General features: G+C 39.0%; 1 protein-coding gene across 3 annotated transcripts in view; it reads right to left on the bottom strand.

The window, feature by feature from the left end:
- LOC149175562 (calcineurin B-like protein 3) overlaps nucleotides 1-19,204 on the bottom strand; it is a 201,958-nt gene that overhangs the window by 15,088 nt on the left and 167,666 nt on the right. For all 3 annotated transcript variants that reach the window (XM_089419710.1, XM_089419712.1, XM_089419711.1), the window contains one exon: nucleotides 7,374-7,486. In XM_089419710.1, coding sequence (XP_089275836.1) covers nucleotides 7,374-7,486 — 113 coding nt within the window. The remainder of the gene's footprint in view (nucleotides 1-7,373; nucleotides 7,487-19,204) is intronic.

Genomic DNA, 19,204 nt, shown 5'->3' with positions numbered 1-19,204 from the left:
TTGCACAAATCCTGTTTGATCCCATGGATCAAATGTGTTGAGTTGCCAGTAATGATAAGGTCATTCACATAGACAACCACAAACAGAATATCATCACTAGTATGTTTGATATACAGGTTTGCATCAGATGGACTCTGCAGAAAACCATGATCTATGAGGTACTGATCAATTTTCATGTACCAAGCCCGAGGAGCTTGTTTCAGACCATAGAGTGCTTTGACTAATCTACAGACTTTCTGTTCTTGACCGGCAACCTTGAATCCTGGAGGCTGCATCATGTAGACTTCTTCCTGTAAGTCACCATTCAGAAAAGCACTCTTTACATCCATCTGATGGACTTTCCAATTGAACTGAGCTGCTAAGGCAAGGACAAGCCGTATGGTACTCATCTTGGCTGTAGGAGCAAAGGTCTCCTCATAGTCAATGCCTTCCTTCTGTGAGAACCCTCGAGCAACAAGGCGAGCTTTATACTTGTCTAGGGTTCCGTCTGCTTTGTATTTCACTTTATACACCCATTTGCAGCTAATGGGCTTTTTCCCTGCAGGAAGATCAGAAAGGGTCCAAGTGTGATTCTTTTGAAGACTCTGGAATTCAGCTTCCATAGCCTGTTCCCACTCAGGTGTACCCTTCCCACTCAGGTGTACCCTTAGCCTCTGAATAGGTTTGAGGCTCAAAAACACTGTGCAGGTTAGCCATAAGAGCAAAATTTACTGTAGACTGTTGTTTGCTCTTATGTCTAGAAGTTCTACCTTCAAGGAGCTCATTATCCCGGAGATCACCAATGGTTTTAGCCCACCATTTAGGCCAGAGAGTAGAGGAACCAATATCAGGAGGAGATGAAGAAGGCTCAGGAACAATAGGAGCAACAAGAGGAGGATTATTTTCCGGAGGAAGTCAGGTAGTGCATCACCAAATACTGATGTTGCTTCATCCCTCCCATCAGGTGGACCTACCGGAAGAAGAACACTATGAGGCTGATCCTCAGAACATGCTCAGAAGGAGGAGACTGAAAGAATCCTCTGTCTTCATCAAATATTACATCACGATTGAAGCTAAGACGACCAGAGGCTATATCTATCAACCTATAGGCCTTGTGATGATCATTGTACCCTGTCATCATGAGTTTTTGGCTTTTGGAATCCAACTTAGAATGCTTAGCAGCTGGAATCCAAACATATGCAACTAAGCCAAATACTTTTAGGTGACTAATCTTAGGCTTACGGCCAGACCAAACCTCTTCGAGAGTCTTCCCCTTAACATCCTGAGTGGGTGATCGGTTAAGAAGATAGACAGTAGTAAATACTGCTTCAGCCCAGAATTTGTTTGGAACACTCCTGTGTTGTAACATGGAACAAGCCATTTCAACAACCATATGGTTGCCGCGTTCGACAACACTGTTCTGCTGAGGAGTGTAGGGTGTAGTTAACTGACGTTTGATGCCATGAATATCACAGAAGTTGGAGAAAGCAGAAGAACAAAATTCCCCCCCCCCATTATCTGTCCTAAGAGTTATGATATTACAGCGAGACTCTTTTTCAACTAAGGATTTAAACTTTTGAAAGATACTAAATACAACAGATTTATTTTTTAGAAAATACACCCACATCTTTCTACTGAAATCATCTACAATAAGCAAAAAATATTTGCAACCAGTAATAGAAGATGTATGCATAGGACCACAAATATCAGCATGAATTAACTGGAGTACCTTAGATGCGCTCCAAGATTCTCCATCCTTGAATGAAGACCGATGTTGCTTGCCAGCTTTACAAGGGCCACATACTCCCAACTGCTGAGTTTGAATATCAGGTAACCCTGACACAAGTCCCTCCGAGAGAGCTAAGAGAGATACTGCATGTTTAGATGCCCATATCGTTGATGCCATAAAGTGTTGATAGGAGAAACACGAGCTGCTAGAGCTACTTCTGGAGAATCTCCAGTGTTAAGAACCCTGTATAGACCATGATCCTCTAAGCCAACAGCAACAGTAAGACTAGTGTCCCTGTCAATAATGGAGCACTTGTGCGCACTGAACACCACATCAAGCTGAGGAGAGTTCCTCATAATCTGGCTGACAGACAACAAATTAATTTCCATACCAGGAACATAGTATACATTCAGGAAGATGAGTGTGTGCCCACCAGACTGGATCTGAATTGTACCTTTGCCAACCACTATGTACTCTTCACCTCCGTCGAATACCACGGAATCACTGAAAGATGAAAAGTCAATAAACCAGTCACGCCTGTGAGAGAAATGGCGTGATGCACCAAAGTCAATGTACCAGGCAGAAGACGGGCCATGATCTGAAGACCTTTTAGCCATAAAGGCGTAAAAGGCAGATTCTATCTGCTTGGAATGTTCTGCAACATTCGTTGTATGATGGGGCCCTCCCTGTTTCTTCTGTTCAGAAGCAATCCTCTGTCGGCAATCTTTCTTCATGTGGCCGAACTTGTAACAGTGATTACACTGCACATTTTTCTTCCTAGCAGGGTCAAAAGGCTGAGAATAACCTTTCTGCTGAAAGGACTGAGAGGACTGATATTTGGCAACAAAAGCATTTTCTGAGGAGGCTGATGAAGCACCACTACCAAACTGTTGTTTCCAACGATCCTGCTGCATGAGTTTGGTGCATAACTCCGGAAACTTCAGATCAACATTAGTGGAGGTAATGTTGAGTGTTTCAATGAAGTGCTCATAAGGTTTTGGTAGACTTTTCAAAGTGATGACTACCATATCTTCTTCCTCCATGGTCCAACCAATGGCTTCGAGCTGATCTCGAATGTCTTTAATCCTGTTAAGATGTTCCTGTAAAGACATATGTTCATCCATCATGATGGAGAACAACTGATTCTTGAGAAAGAAAGCTCTACTCTTGCCGGATGTCTCGTGCAGTGCCTTCAAATGTTCCCAGATCTCGGCAGCTATCTTGCCAGAAGTAATCTACAGTAACTAATCATCAGTCACAGAGAGCTTGAGAAGCATAATAGCCTCTCAATTTTGATCATCAAACTTATCTTGATCGGTGCCAGTTGTACCAGGACGGAGCTCTTTGCTCAAAACGAGCTGATCAAGATGCCTATATTCAAAAATGGTCAACATTCTCAGTTTCCAGATGTTATAGTTGGTGCCATTAAAGCGCTGATTGCCTTCCAACATCAAATTAGTTAATGAGGCCATTTGCACGTTTCCCAAGACACAGAAAACAACAAAGAATTTTGGCATAGATTTCAATGCCGATGCCAGCTGATCCAGACAAAATCTAACAGGTGCTGGAAACAAAATTCAAATCCGCTGACTCAAAAATTGAGGCACAGAGAACGATGCACCCAAAAGATTCTGATGACTTGCTCGATAAAAAATGAGCCACGAAGGATGGTCACGGTTAATGTTGTAGAGGTATTCACTGCTGCTGCAACACAACGAACAGCTTCTATTGATACAGTAATTCCTGGTGTTATTGCCTCAAGGCATAAAGCACAACTGCTAGGAGAAAGTCGGACGCTGGGTTTTGAATGCAAACCGCCAGGAGAAACCTGCGAAGACTGTACAGAAACCATGATTGATTCCTGTACCCCTCCCAAAAGAGTTGTATCGGAAGAACTAGACCGAGTCGAAATAGTCTCATTCGGAGTTCTAACAATAAATATGGAAGGTGCGTCGAATGGATACGCGTGGAGTTTGCTGTGTCTGAGACACCAACCGAATTGATGTGCAGAAAAAAAAATTACGTGGAGCCCGCTGTAGAGCCTGCGTCGGACGTGCACACACAGTGATCCTCTTGGCGTGGATGGCACACAGGTTGGTGTCCTCAAACAGCCCAACCAGATATGCCTCCACTGCTTCTTGCAATGCAGCCACAGCCGATGACTGGAACCTCAAATCTGTCTTGAAATCTTGGGCAATCTCCCTCACGAGGCGCTGGAACGGCAGCTTCCTTATCAACAAATCAATACTCTTCTTGTACTTTCGAATCTCACGGAGAGCAACGGTCCCAGGGCTAAATCTGCGTTGTCCCGAAATTGGAAGCAGGCATCCCGAAAGTGTTGCGTCATCCTGAAATAGATCCTCGCGTCATCCCGTTATATGGAAGCTGGTGAGCTCACGTCACAAGCTCATGGCAACAGGCAGCAATAATGTCCAAACACAACTCAAACTTCTTTCGTTAACCTGTAATAGAACCGTGGCTTCCTAATGCAGTGGCCAAATTGGTTACCGATATCCAAATGCCTAAATGGGCAAGTCAATGTGGGTTTTTGTATGAAGCTAGAGGTTGTGGGTTCAAAACACGAGGCAGCGGAAGAAGACTATAACGCAGACAACGGACAGAGACGCCAACCCTCGAGGGACAACAGTGCCTCGGCGACATGATGCTCTTCAATTTCGGATTCTGTCTTCGGCATCAATGCCTCAGAAAAAAATTCAAACCCCTAAAGAGCAATTTCGAAATGAACACGAAATTTTTCAAACAGTGAAAAATTATTTCGAAAGAAATACCTGTGCTCTGATACCATAATCAATGAATGAATTGAATTGATTTACATGAGCAAATGAAGCTCAATAAGTAATATAGAGATATTTTACAGAAATAGAAACATCAAGTTTCTATTAGAAAATAGAAATAGCCAATTTCTTCTAAAAAACTGCTAAAAAGATAAAAATAGAAACAGCGAATAAGAATGAGCATTAAACACTAAATAGCATTATTCTAATATTTTTCCGCCATAAACTAGGGCTGACATCTAGGGTTTATTTTGTTGTTACATGTATTTTCATCTATTGAAAAGTGTTGTAATTTGTTCTCTTGTTTACTCACGGATCAGCCCTAATTTTACATTTGTTTATCAAAAATTTTGGGGCCATTTTCTTATTGTTGTTATAAAATATTTGCATGTTATAATGTTGATTAAAACCATAGTTTGTGACAACAAAGTGCAATTTCTTTATTTATTGCATGTGTTTGGGAACCTATTTGAGCCTCTATTAATCACACGAAGTCCTCTAGACTTAGCCATAGGGTCCTTTGAACTCGCTCTCTTAAAATTATACCCTAATCAACCAAAGCCTCAATCATTGCATACTTGTCCTTGGGTGAATCTTGTTGTAGAACCTTTAGGGGGCATTTGGCCTAAAGTCGATTTGGGTTACTTAATCTGTAAGATCTATTGGGAAAGCATCTCTTGTGGGTATTGTATCCAACAACAAAAACGAGGGGAGTACCTGTGGAGGTGACAGTTGTAACTTTCCCAATGTTGCTTTCAATGTGGTGTAACCATAGTTGCGGGGGAGCGCTCCCCCCCCCCTCGCTCCCGCTCCCAATCCGCGCTCCGGGTGGGAGCGACTCGGGAGCGGGTCGGGAGCGCGCTCCCTAAAAAAAATTTCGCTCCCTGCCTTTTCGGGAGCGTTTTCGGGAGCGTTTTGCCTTTTTTGCAATTTTTTTTTGTAGTAATGTTCGAAATGCAATTTTTTTTTAAAGAAACAAATAGTTTTTGAATGGGGCAGCTTAATGATCAAGTCTAGGCCCTAGTATTGATATGCTAGTCATGGTAATGTTAAATTCTTAAAGTAAAAGTGACATTTTCTTTAATTTTCATTTTCATCCTTTTACTTAAATTTTTAACATTACCATGAAATGACTCAGGATGTTTGAGAGTAGTTTCGTCCTCATTGGATTTCATATGGAGAAAGTAGAATTTTAGATTTCATTCAAAATCCAGCAAACTTATCAGTTTTTCAGGATTTCAGGATTGGGGGATTGCAATGTTTCCATTGAATTTTGTCATGTATTAGGGTATGGAACTCATATTTAATCAAGAGTACCAATCCCTCTATGTACCTTGATGTTAGTGACATTGGTTGTCGAACTCCTCTATCATGACCCTTCTAAAAATGTACGCATCACTCAAACAAAATCTTGACTTGACATGCTATGCTTTTTCTATCTTATGTTAATGCTTAGAGGGTGATATTAATGACAAAGATCCCTATACAGATACAAAGGTAATGACAAAGATACCTCTGGATATTAATGCTTGGAGGGTGATATTAATGACAAAGATCCTGATTTTGCAACAAGACTAAAAAATTAGACATTTCTCGTGGTGGCAAGAGGCCCAAGCATAAGAAATAGATAATAGATTTACTTCTCTTTTCTAGTTTCTAGTAGCTTTTATAACTATTGACTCTTTCATATTTATTATGATATTTTTTTAAACAATATATGACAATTTAAGTTTGAAGTTGGCAATTATAACTCATTAGTAATGAAAGTTGAAAGTTGAAAGTTGTTTCATTTCATTTCATTTTATAACATTTCATTTCATGTTAGATATTATTTGTTGTAATGGTTACACTTAGCTTACAAGTACAACTTTGGTGATCAATGATGATAAATGTTATATATTGAATTTTGAAAGCTTGAAACTTTAAGATTGATGAATCATGAGACTCAATGTGTTGTATGTTACTATGTTACTAACTTGCGGACGTGGTTGATGAAGATTATAACTTCTAGATGATTGTTGTTATATGGTTCAATCTATGCTTTTTTATGTTTTTTATATCTAATTCATCATTCTACATGTTTTTGTTGAAATATATGTATCAAAAATTAAAAAATATAAAAAATATATATATTTTTAAAAAATCGCTCCGGGATTCGCTCCCAAACCGGGAGCTTCTGAAAATGGTCGCTCCCGCTCCCGTTTTCGCTCCCGCTCCCGCTCCCAAGTAACATGGGGTGTAACTAATCTAAGGAACAAGGCCTCAAGCCTAGACCAACATCATTACCATCCTCTACTAGGTTTAACACACACATAAGAGATGAGTTTTGAATTTTTAAATAGTCATGTCGTTTCAGCACTTTCCCATGTTTTACATATATGGAATATGACATACTAAAACAATTCTTGTCGGAGCATGACCAGGCGACTTCTGATCATATAGCAGGTATAATGATTCAATACAAACACATTCATAGAATACTGTATCTGCAACACAATTCCCAACCTGAAAAATTATGAAACAAAGCTGCTCACCTTATTATTTTTATTATTGTTGTTTATATTTTGCAAAAAAAATCTAGCCAAAAATCTATGAAATTTCAGCAGAGCCTATACAACTTTGTACACTTCAAAAATATAAAGCTTTTTTCATTTCAAATTGGTTCCAACTGTCAGGATGACTATTATTAAATGGGTCTGTATTGGCCAGTAATTCTGATTTATATTCAACTAGTTTTGTCTTATAGAACTATCTAGGTAGTTTGGCATTGAATCCATAGATATGCTTCCCAAAAATATAAATTTTCAAGTTGTATAAAATTAAAAAATTGTTTCATAGAGAAGTGGAAATGAAGAAGAAATGATATTTACTTTAGATATGGAAGAGTCATGTTTTTTAACAGAGAAGGATGCCGCAGAACGAGACTCCTCCACTCCTCCTTGTCGATCTTCCCATCATGTTTTGTATCCGCCTCCTCGAATGTCTAAGACAACAAAAGCATAACATATGACAAATTTAATTACTAATTTTCATTGAAATAAATACAAAACATATGGAAATAAAAACATGTGACAAATTTAATTACTACTTTTCATTGAAGACATGGCCACTAAAATATAGAAGATTTCAATAAAATCCAGGATTAGTAACAAACAAAATTAAGCCTTTCACCATGTCAATAAAAAACTCACAACAGTGAACATCAACACTCCCATTGAAGCCCTGATGCATCAATACATGTATCCTACAACTCAGGTTGATGAGTGACTAACTAAAAGTAAATATCCACAAGAAAATATCTTCTATCCTTTAAATTCCTTTAAATTCAAATAAGTAACCAGAATTTCCTTGTATTCTATCAGAGATTAAAGGACAACTTCGACACTACTGACTTGGACTTCATTGGACAAAGATGAAAACACAATATATTAGTGGAAAAAATATAGGCTCTTCCTGTCTTAAGCACTTGCAAATAATTGCCTGATTACAACCTTATTCGAATATGAATTTGATTACACAACTGGAGTGTCCCAGTTTAATGAATGAGATCCATTTCGACAACATAATTGATGGGAAGTTGACTAGTGTTTACAAAAAATGACTCATTATCACATTTGATAATGTCTTTATTGTTGCATTCATGAAGTTCAACATCAATAATACAAAATAACAGAAAAATCTTGCATCCATCCATAATGCTTAGCTTCATGAATGTAAACAAGTTATGCATTTGACCTATACATGCATCCATACTTCAACACAAGTGGGTCTGCACATTCAGATTTAGTCAGTTAAACTCTCTTTTTCTAGACCTACACATATGCATCAATATTGTACATCAGGTGGGGCTATACATTAAAATTTAGTCATTTCAGGTTTGTTTTACTAGATGACAACTCATGACAGACTTGGGGATCTGAAAGTTCCCACCGGTGTCTCAAGCCATTACTGCCAACTCAATGGGAGGAAATTATGCTCCAGTCAACAAACTGCTCAAATACAAAGAACATATGGTGCCACAAAACTGTCATCTTCACCTAGTGTGTAGAACCCTAGAAAATCATTTGTTAACATCATATTTTTTCCTAAGGAGAATTTGTCTAACAAATTTATACCACTCCAGTGTACAGTATAGTTAATGTTGAAGAAAGCGTAACTAGGTTCGGTCTTCATAAATGTAATTTTGATCTTTGTACTTGTAAAAGAAAAGAAATATTATTTTTGTAAATTATAGAAATGAGTTTCTTGCTCATTGCATAGGTCTAGCACATGTCAAAGTGCTATAGGGTAGTCAAAGAGTCAAAATAAATATTGAAGACCCTTAAGGGCATGCTACACCATGTATATTTATGTATTAGAGTCCAAGAAATACCTCCAAGCAAAGTCACAAGCCTCCTCCATATGTCGGCATCATAAAAGGAAGCAATCCGAATTATAGAGATCAAGTTGGCCTAATAGGAGGGGCAGACTCCTATATAAAGGGTCATACGACATCACAAAAGAACCATCATCTCATCTCTGAAATCAGCGAAGAAGGAAGACGAGTAAAGGGTATAAGAAGGACGAAGAAAGGTGTCTCTAGTGCAACGAAGAAGGAAGGAAGAAAACTGAGTTTTATAGGGCTGTCTTAAGGCCTATTACAGTCACACATGCGAAGGAAGGGAGGCTCTCTCTGCTGTCATAACAGCCCTCCTATTGCAGTCATACAAAGAGAATTGGTTGGGCTAGGAAAGAGTGCCTATTAGGCCTCTTACTCAAGCAAAGAAGGAGACTACTCAAGCGAAGGAAAGAGAAGGAGTCAAGCACCATTTCATGAATAAATCCTCTCACACGTGCAAAGAATTAGGGCTACACTGCTGCCACATCAGATCTGCAACCATATCAAAAGAAAGAGCTTGATTGGATAAGGTAAAAGGTCCTCTTCCTAAGTGAGAAAGTCTATAAAGGAATAAAAAGAAATATCTCTTCTAAGGCAAGCCTAACTAGGGCTGCTATCAGTTGCCGGAAGAAGAACACAGTGAGAGGACGAAGTGCCAGAAGAAGGAGGACGAACTGCCGGAAGGAGGAGGACAAAGAAGTGATCTCGGATCAAAGGAAAAAGGCTTGACTTGCGCTTGGACGATCTTCTTGTCAAGGGTCTAGGGTTTGGCACTTGTTAATTGAAGCTTCAATAAGAGAAATCTGAAGAAGGGTTTTCCTCTCTAGGAGATAGAGGTTTTGCCCTGGCTGAGAGCCAACATCTTGTGTTCTTGTCTCTTGTGTTTTTGGTAATTGTTTGATGAAGTTAGAGAACATACAATAATAATAACAAGAAGAAGATCGTGTTAACAAGAAAAGTAAAAGTACTTCACAAATTGTTATCATTGCTAGAAGAATCTCATCATAACTCAGATGCCCTAGATTCTTCAACAGTTAACATGTCCAGCATAAGAACGCATGTCTAAGGGTGTACTAGGTGACTTCCACACACCTAGAAACTTAGCCTTGTGTAGCAGTACATGCCCGAGCTACAAACATGCACACTCCCTCTTAGCGAGGGAATTACTTCATAACGCGCCACTTGGAACTGGCTATCCCTCCGGTCCCAGCACAATGTCTTTCTTTGGAGCTTACTCTCCCTAAATGTGCTCCTAGGAGCCTTCACATGCTATAGAGCATGCCTCAATGCCTAACAAGCTTGCTTGTCAACCTATATAAATTGTGCTCTCTAACCCAGACGGCTATTGTTGTGTCTAAGCTAGAGTCTATTAGACAAATGAGCACCTGCCCATTCCTTCATCTAACCTCAAATCATCTGTCAGCTATTGACTGATATTGATAGCAATTTCTTCTTTAGTATTGGTATGAATAGCACATTCTTGGCTTCAAAATGTCCCTCCTAACCCTAGTTGAAACTTAATAGTTCCAACCCCCTTCACTGCATACTTGGCATCATTACCAAGCTCAACAGACAAAACTAAGTCACTCTCTGTCATATTGCTAATTAGCTCTTGTGCCTCTATCATATGGTGTGATGCACCACTATCCAGGTATCAAGCACTCATGGTGTTGGTGGTGGTAGATAGATAAGAGACAAATAAGAAGTCCTTCTTGAATTCCATCGTAAACTCATCAAGTTGAACCACTGTTGATGTTGTTGTTTCCCACAATGTTCTTGTGCTCTCGCCCACTCATGTTGTGTCCCCCGAGGCTTTTCGTTCTGGGCCTACAACTGAAGTTGGGAACTCCCGATTCTCCAAACCTCTCCACAAGAAAAATGCTCAACTCAAGGATGTCTCCAAATGATCTCCTCCTCCTCTTTTATAGATCTAATGGATAGACCTCCAAGCATCTAAAAGCATCTTATTTTTTTATTTTAATATTATTCTAGAAGCTCCTCTCTTGACTTTATCTTAACTAATCTTTTAATTTTATTTTATTTCACTTTAGTCACTTTTGGCATTTTTCCTCCAATTAATTATTTTTCCCTTTTTAATTTAATGACTAATTAAATTATTTTTAATCTGGGAAAATGGTAAATCGCCCACCATACTCTCTCTGATCACTAGAAATCACTTCTCAGCATCCCATCTTGTTGATATTCTCGCTCTAGTTCCAACGAGTTATTACACTAAGGTGTTCCGTCAAATATTCCTCTCAGAATGCCACCTTGAGCGTAATTAATTAAGTTATTCCCAATAATAACCCTGTTTTATGAAAGTTGTCGAAATGCAACGGAACAAAAGGCAAGTTGTGCCGATGATAAAATATGCCAAGCGAATGCCATCGGATCCCATAAAAACTCCACAACACTCCCCAGGGACCCTTGATGACATAACCTTGCTCCCATGACATGACCATCCGTGCCCTGGAAATCCACCATGTACTATAGAGGAAAATAAAAATGGGGACATGACAAATCCTCTCGCCCCAAGATTGCTTGCCCTCAAGCAATCTGTATCTGTCCACTGCAAAGGCATTTGTAAATTGATACCAAGATCCCAAATGAACCATTGTACCACGCCATGCCTCCAAGCTAACCAAACATGAATGGGTCCCTCAATACTTGAATCCCAAACAAACCGTTGACTCAATCCACCATCCATGGATCCACCTGGATCCCAAAACCACCATAACCAATCATCCTCATCCATCCCCCATGGCTCGAGTTGTGCTCTGTCTCTGACTATAGATGTTGCTCCACCAATAGAATACCAACTCATCACCTCTCTCCAATCCAACCTTTGGCATAGGCCAAGGTCAACCCCACTCTGTTGATTTTGGGCTAGTGCTACTAGAATATTGATCAACTGTTGGTCCACATCACACTTCCTACTGAAACATGCAATAACCCTCTTGTCTAAGGGCTCTTGTTGTATTGTGTCCCTGATTAAGAATGATACTCCATCAATAGGATACCAACTCATGATTTAATGCCAATCCAAGGCATGGACACCGGTGTAAGGAACAAGTCTACCATGTTGTTGTTGGTCCACGCTCAACTCATGCTGCTATGCCCGGTCAATCGATAAGATTCATCTAAGAAATCTCATCCCTCTCTATAATGGGAAAAAATGGGCAAGTTGTGTTGCAAGCCATGTCTATGTACTCTTGAAGAGGGCTACTGCCTAGAAATACCGCAACTCTGTTGGTTGCCACTACACATATCTACACCTCATTAGTGGGTAGGCCCAAAGATGGATGCACCACCATCTCCAAAAGATCCTCCCTCATCTAACCGGAAACTCCACACTCTCCCAGTCTACTAATCTCCTGCAAAACTATCTTCGCTGGCTCCAACACCTCCTGACGACAAGTGTCTGCAAATACTACCACCATGCTGACTGTTTGTACATCTACTTGCTCCTCATCAATGGCTAGCCCTAAGGATGGCTGCTCATCCCCCTCCGTCATAGGCTCAACATGAGGCACTAGCTGACTTTCCAAAGATGGCTCATCACGCACACTATGCTCCACTATGTGTTGCTCATGTTGAATGGGAACAATTTGTTTCTCATCAATCTCCTCTACCAAACATGGTTGCATCTTTGAGTCATTGTCGACAACTCCCCATGACTGCTCACACTCCTCAAAAATATCCTCATAAAAAACCATGGGCCCAACCACAGAAGAATAATCCTCATCCTAAAAGTCAGAAGGAATCTCCACCTGATCTACCCCTCTCATCTCCTCGGTGTCACCCATGCATGAGTGGTTAGTCCCCAAGGTTCCTTACAAATGAAACAAAGACCCTTCCTCCTCAGCTCATTCTTGTTGCAAGGTTGGTCAACACAAATCCACCGCAACTCCTATTGGGTCAATTGTCTCCTAAACAACCCAATGTTCTGCTCAACCAACCTTTCAGCTAGTTCATAAGCAGCAGGTGAAACCAATTGTTCCTCCCTCCAAATGGCCAACAATTTAGACTGCAACATCCTAGAAATGGCATCATGGCCTCCCATAGATGAGGACAAAATGGACTGCATGTGTGTTATGACCATGTCAGGATGATGTTTCCTAATGCTAAAGAAGCATTGGAACATCTGCAGAATCAATTCGTCACGCTCCAACTCAAACATGAGGTCATAAGATATATTGCATCATAGTTACAATGATATCGCATCACTCTACTCTATGATTTGATTTATATGATCGCATATGTGACTATAGTTCGTAGCTTGTCAAATTTTTGTAATGGGTGGTGATTTTTCAGTAACTCTCAACAATAGTTTTGTGATATCGCTAATCTAGTGGCTCACAAAAAACGGTTTAGTAAATGGCCTTAATATATCACACTTGCAATAAATCAAATTTGTTGAAAATTGACAGCTACGGGATGAATTTCCTAGAATAGAATTTCATTTCTGACCTTTCTAAAGTGACTTTCTAAAAATAGAAATTCATGTCTATATTTGCAACCATGACTTCGGAAAAGTAGTAAATCACCTTCCATCAATTCGTAATCATATATACATGATGGAAATTCACTTAACTTGTCCTTAATCAATCTCAATTGTTTAATTTTTAACTTAATCATCAATATTATTATTATTATTATCCTCTTTATGATATTATTATATTTATTAAAAATAAATTCAAGTCTCTCAATCATGAGACTCAATCATGTCATATGTAACTCCCCTCAATTAATGCATATGTCACTCTCTCTCTCTTAATGGATTCATTCCTCTATCTTTAATGCTCTTACGCACCTCTTACACTTTCTTACACACTTTAATGACTCGTCATAAAGATTCCTCTTACACCTATTTAATGCATAAGTTACACTCCTCTCCTTTATGGCACAAGTTACACTCCTATTTTCGCATATGTAACTCCTCCTCAATGCATAGGAGTTACTCCCTCATGAATTCGACCCCCTTGCTCTTCTTATATATTTGTACCTCCCATCCTCACTTGACACACTTACTTGTGCTTGTGAAAGGAGAATTCGAACTTGAGAAAGAGAGAGTTGGAGAGTCTAAAGGAAGATTGAGAGAGAAAAAAAAAAAAAAGAGTTTTGAAGAGCAAGAGCAAATCTTGGAGAGCCAAAGTGATTCAGTGTTTGCATCAGCAACTGCTATCAGAGATCTTTTTCAGATTTGGGTGAACTTCTTCATTCTCTCATTGTACTTTGTATCTCTATTGAACAATTGATTTCTAATAGAAGAAGAATCTGGTTGGGTTTTCCCCTTGTGGGTTTTTCCCTAGTCATTAACCTAATTTATTTGTGTCTCATTGAGTTCTTGGTTGTCTTCCATTGTGCATATGGTTTATATGGTTTATGTTCTATCTACAATTACTTAACTTATTTTGCAACATAAAGTTTTGGATTTAAGTGATTGTAACAGCATAGAACATCAAAATTTCAACTTGTATCGGAGCTTTTGTGAGTTCCAGCGCTCTTTTTATTGGGATATCTCTTGTTGTCAACTCCATTTCCAGCTCTGTTTCTGCTAGAATATCTCTTGTTGTCAACTCCATTTCCAACCCTCTTTCTGCTGGAATATCTCTTACTGTCCTCTCCATTTGAACCTCTCTTTCTGCTAAAATATAGCTTGTTGTCCGCACCATTTGCAACTCTCTTTTTGCTGAAATATAGCTTGTTGTCCGCTCCATTTTCAGCTCTCTTTCTACTGGAATATCTTGTTGTCCGCTCCATTTGCAGCAATCTTTCTACTGAAATTTAGCTTGTGTTCGCTCCATTTACAGCTCTCTTTTGGCTAAAAAACCTCTTGTTGTTCTTTCTACTTGCTGCTCATTTTCTATTGGAACTTCACTTCCCTTTTTCTGATGAAATATCTCATTTACAACTGAAATATCTCTTGTTGTCCATTTCTATTTGTTGCTGAAATTTTGAGCAAATCAAGATGTCTTCCTCCTACTTTAAATATGAAGAGAAGTTTGTTGATGCTTCAAATGTCTTCCCTTGGAAGGCCAAATTGGACATTACTCTTGAGGAACATGATGTTCTAGAATATGTTGAAGGAAAGGTAGCAGAACCATTTGAAAATTTCAATGTTGTTATCAAAGTCATATACAACAAAGGAGAAGTCAAGGCTCAAAAAATTATCCTTGACTCTCTTGGAGACCACCTCATCACTTATCTCTCCAATTTGAAGAAAGCCAAAAAAATGTATGGCAAGCTGATTTAAATGTATCAAGTGAACAACTTGAGTCAAATTCTTTCTCTGAAGAATCAACTCAAAGATGTTAAGATGAACAGAGGATAAACCATTCAAGCATACTTAATGAGGATATCAAAAATCAAAGATCAATTGTCAACTTCTAGTGAAGTTGTTTTAGATAAAGAATTGGTATTGATTTTGCTTGGAGGTCTTCCTTCTTCTTGGAAACTTTTATTACTACCATCTATAATAATGACAAGTATCCTACATTTGATGAGCTCCTGGGAAAATGCAGTCAAGAAGAAGCCAGAATGATTTCCAGAGTGAGAAGTCCCAAGCATGAGGAGGGAGAACCTTCTTCCTATAAGGCAAAAAGAAAAAAGGAAGAAGAGGAATGCACTATTCGAGAAAGTCTACTCCCAACAACGCCTCTCAATGGACCAGAGACTTATCAAAAGTCCAATGCTACAATTGTCGCAAGCATGGCCACTATGCTCATGACTGTTCAAAAAACAAAAGAGCATCAAAATCCAACTTCAACAATCACTCCAACAAATCTGATTACAAAAGAAGAAGATAAGCTCCTTCTACTCATAAAGGAAACTATTGTTCCTCAAGGAACCAAAGGTATGATAATAATGCAACTAAGACTCAATCAGAGTACTTTCTTGTTTCTGCTCTTTCTAGTTCATCTCCTGCAAATTCTTGTGATCGCTGGTTGGTTGATAGTGGTGCTTCAAGGCACTTTACTGGTTACAAAGAAGTACTCTCTAATCTAGTTGAGAGGGAGACAGATTTGAAGATCATTCTTGGAGATATCTCTACATATCCCATAAAGGGATCTGGTTTCATTTCTTTCCATCTGGATCAAGGTAAAACATTGAATCTTCAAGAAGTTTTCTATGTACTTAGTTTAAAGAAGAATCTTGTGTCCATATCAGCTTTAGAAGATAAAGGAATGAAAGTTGCTTTCATAAATTGTAAAGTTCTCACTTGGTCGTTGAGATCCAACATGAGAGATGCCCTCACTCTGGGATCTGGATGTGAAGATCTATACAAAATCAATGGAAGACCTATTCATGCACTAATCCATGACATCAATCATCAAAGTGAACTTTGGCATTGAAGGTCCGCTCATGTGCACTACAAAGCATTACCTCATATGAGAAAGATGGTTTCCGGAATGTCGTAAATAAGATTTGATTGCGATGGTGTTTGCAAAGGATGTGCAAGTGGAAAGCAAGTGAAGGGACCATTCCCTTCAAGCAAAAGTATAACCAGTCAGGTATTGCATCTTGTACATTCTGATTTAAGTCAACCAAAGCCTATAACTTCTCTTGGTGGTTAGGCTTCTCTTGGTGGTTATTTGTATTATATTATCTTTGTGGAAGATTTTTCTCACAAAACATGGATTTATTTTCTGAAAAAATAAAAGTCAACCTTTTTAACATGTTAAAAGATTACAAAGCTCTAGTAGAAAAACAAACTGGAAAGCAGATCAAAATTTTCAGGTCTGACAATGGAGGAGAGCTCACTTCCAATGATTTCATTGACTTTTGCAAAGAAGTTGGAATCAGAAAAGAGACCATTGTACCATATAATCGAGAACAAAATGGTGTAGCCAAGAGAAAAAATAGAACTATCATAGAAGCAGTCAAGGCTATGTTGCATGATCAGAAATTGTCAAAGTTTCTATGGGGAGAAACTGCGAACACAGTTGTCTATGTTCAAAATAGATCTCCTCACCGTGCCCTAAACAACAAGACTCCTGAAGAAGTCTTCACTAGCGAGAAGCCTGAAGTAGGGCATCTAAGGATCTTTGGTTGTCCTGTCTACTTCCATGTCCAAAAAGATAGAAGGAACAAGTTGGAAGCTTCAAGTAGGAAAGGTACGTTTGTTGGTTATTGTGAGAATTCTAAAGCTCACAGAATATATGTACCTGATCAAAGAAATATAGAATTTAGCATGGATGTAACATTTGATGAAGATATGGTGCTTGGAAAAGCAAGAGACACTCCTCTTCCTCCTGCTAATCTTGATAGTCAAGATGATGTATTTGAAATACAAGAAGATCCTGAAGCTAAAATTGATCTTGTTGATGAACCCATGGATCCTTTGGATCGTCCTCCATGTGATCCTCCTTCTAAAAGGAGACCATGAGCAACATTATTCGAGTTGAACCGTGCACTTTTGAAGAAGTTGTAAAGGCCCAAGTGTGGAAAGATGCAATGGCTGAAGAATATGAATCCATCATTCATAATGATGTATGGGAAGTGGTTCAAAGACCCCAAGGTAAATTTGATATCTTCTAAATGGTTCTATAAAATTAAACATGGTGTTGATGGCAGAGTTGAAAAAAATAAAGCTAGGATTGTGGCTAGATATTTCTCTCAGAAATAGGGGATATAGACTATGACGAAATTTTTGCACCTTTTGCCTGTTACACCACCATCCGATCTATTGTAGCTCTAGCTACTAGCCAAGGATGGTCTCTCCACCAAATGGATATGAAGATTGCTTTTCTGCATGACTTCCTTAAAGAAGTATCTATGGAGCAACCACAAGGCTTTGAGGTACTTGATCCAAAAACTCGTGTGTAAGCTGAAGAAAGCCCTTTATGGTTTGAAGCAAGCTTCAAGAGCTTGGTATGCTCGCATAGATAGCTTCTTAATAAAGCTTGGTTTTACCAGAAACAATGCAAATCCAAATCTTTACTTTAAGACAGTCCAAGGTATGCCTTTGATTTTGGCATTGTATGTTGATGATTTATTTCCGACCAGTGTTGAACCTCTTAATATCCAGTGTAAGAGGGAGTTAGCTTTTGAATTTGAAATGAAAGATATTGGTTTGATGCACTACTTTCCAGGCCTGGAGGTATGGCAGAAATCTGGTGAGATTTTCCTTTCTCAAGGATAATATGCTTTCAATCTACTAGAAAGGTTTGGAATGGCTGAGTGTAAGTCCATGGATACTCTAATGGAAATAAATTTCAAGAACCTTTGTGGTAAATTTGCAGGACCTAATTTGGCTGGTGAGATTTTCCTTTCTCAAGGAAAATATGTTGTTAAACTACTAGAAAGGTTTGGCATGACTGAGTGTAAGTCCACAAATACTCTAATGGAAATGAATTTCAAGAAGCTTTTTGGTAAAGTTGCAGGACCTGATTTGGCTAATCCTTCTAAGTACCGTCAACTGATTGGGGCATTGATGTTCTAGTGAACACTTGACCGGATATATGCTTTGCATTCAATACTCTGAGTCAATACATGATTAACCTTGCTCATGTACACTAGGTTTCTGTAAAGCATGTGTTGAGGTACCTGCATGGGACCATCAATATTGGATTAAGATATACAACCGAAAATGTAAGGCTACATGGATACTCTGATTCTGATTGGGTTGGTAACTCTACTGATAGAAAGAGCACATCAGGGTCTTGCTTCAACTTAGGATCTACCATGATATCTTGGATGAGCAGAAAGCAAAATTTTGTTTCCTTTTGCATGGCTGAAGCAGAATACATTGTTGCAAGCATGGCTAGTTGTGAGGCAGTATGGTTAAGGAAGCTCCTTGGAGAGTTGTTTGAGCAAGTATTGAATGCTACAAAAATTTACTTTGACAATAAGAGTGGGATTCAATTTATTGAAAATCTTGTGTTCCATGACAAGTCCAAACACATTGAGATCAAATATCACTATATCTGGGATATGGTGTAAAGAAGAGCAATAAGACTTCATCATATAGCGACTAATGACCAAATCGTCGACATTCTTACGAAGCCTTTGTCGAAAGGAAAGTTCTTGGTTTTCAGAGAGCAACTTGGACTAACAGATGTAACCCTTCCTAGAGAGGGTGGTCATAGATGATAAGCCTTGGATGTGCAAGATCATTGTCATGTGTTGACAAGTGTATCCCCCCAAGCAGTGATGAGCCTTGGATATGCAAGATCATTGTCATGTGTTGACAAGTGTATCCCCCCATGCAGTGATGAGCCTTGGATGAGCGAAATCCTTTTCCCTTGTTGACAAGTGGATTCCCCCAAGCAGTGATGAGCCTTGGATGAACAAGATCCTTGTCATGTGTTGACAAGTGGA

Source organism: Pinus tabuliformis, chromosome 4_1, assembly GCF_031772625.1.
Source record: "Pinus tabuliformis cultivar Carrire ecotype Pingquan chromosome 4_1, CPIR1, whole genome shotgun sequence".
NCBI classification, from domain to species: domain Eukaryota; kingdom Viridiplantae; phylum Streptophyta; class Pinopsida; order Pinales; family Pinaceae; genus Pinus; species Pinus tabuliformis.
This window is presented reverse-complemented; position numbering and strand designations above follow the sequence as displayed.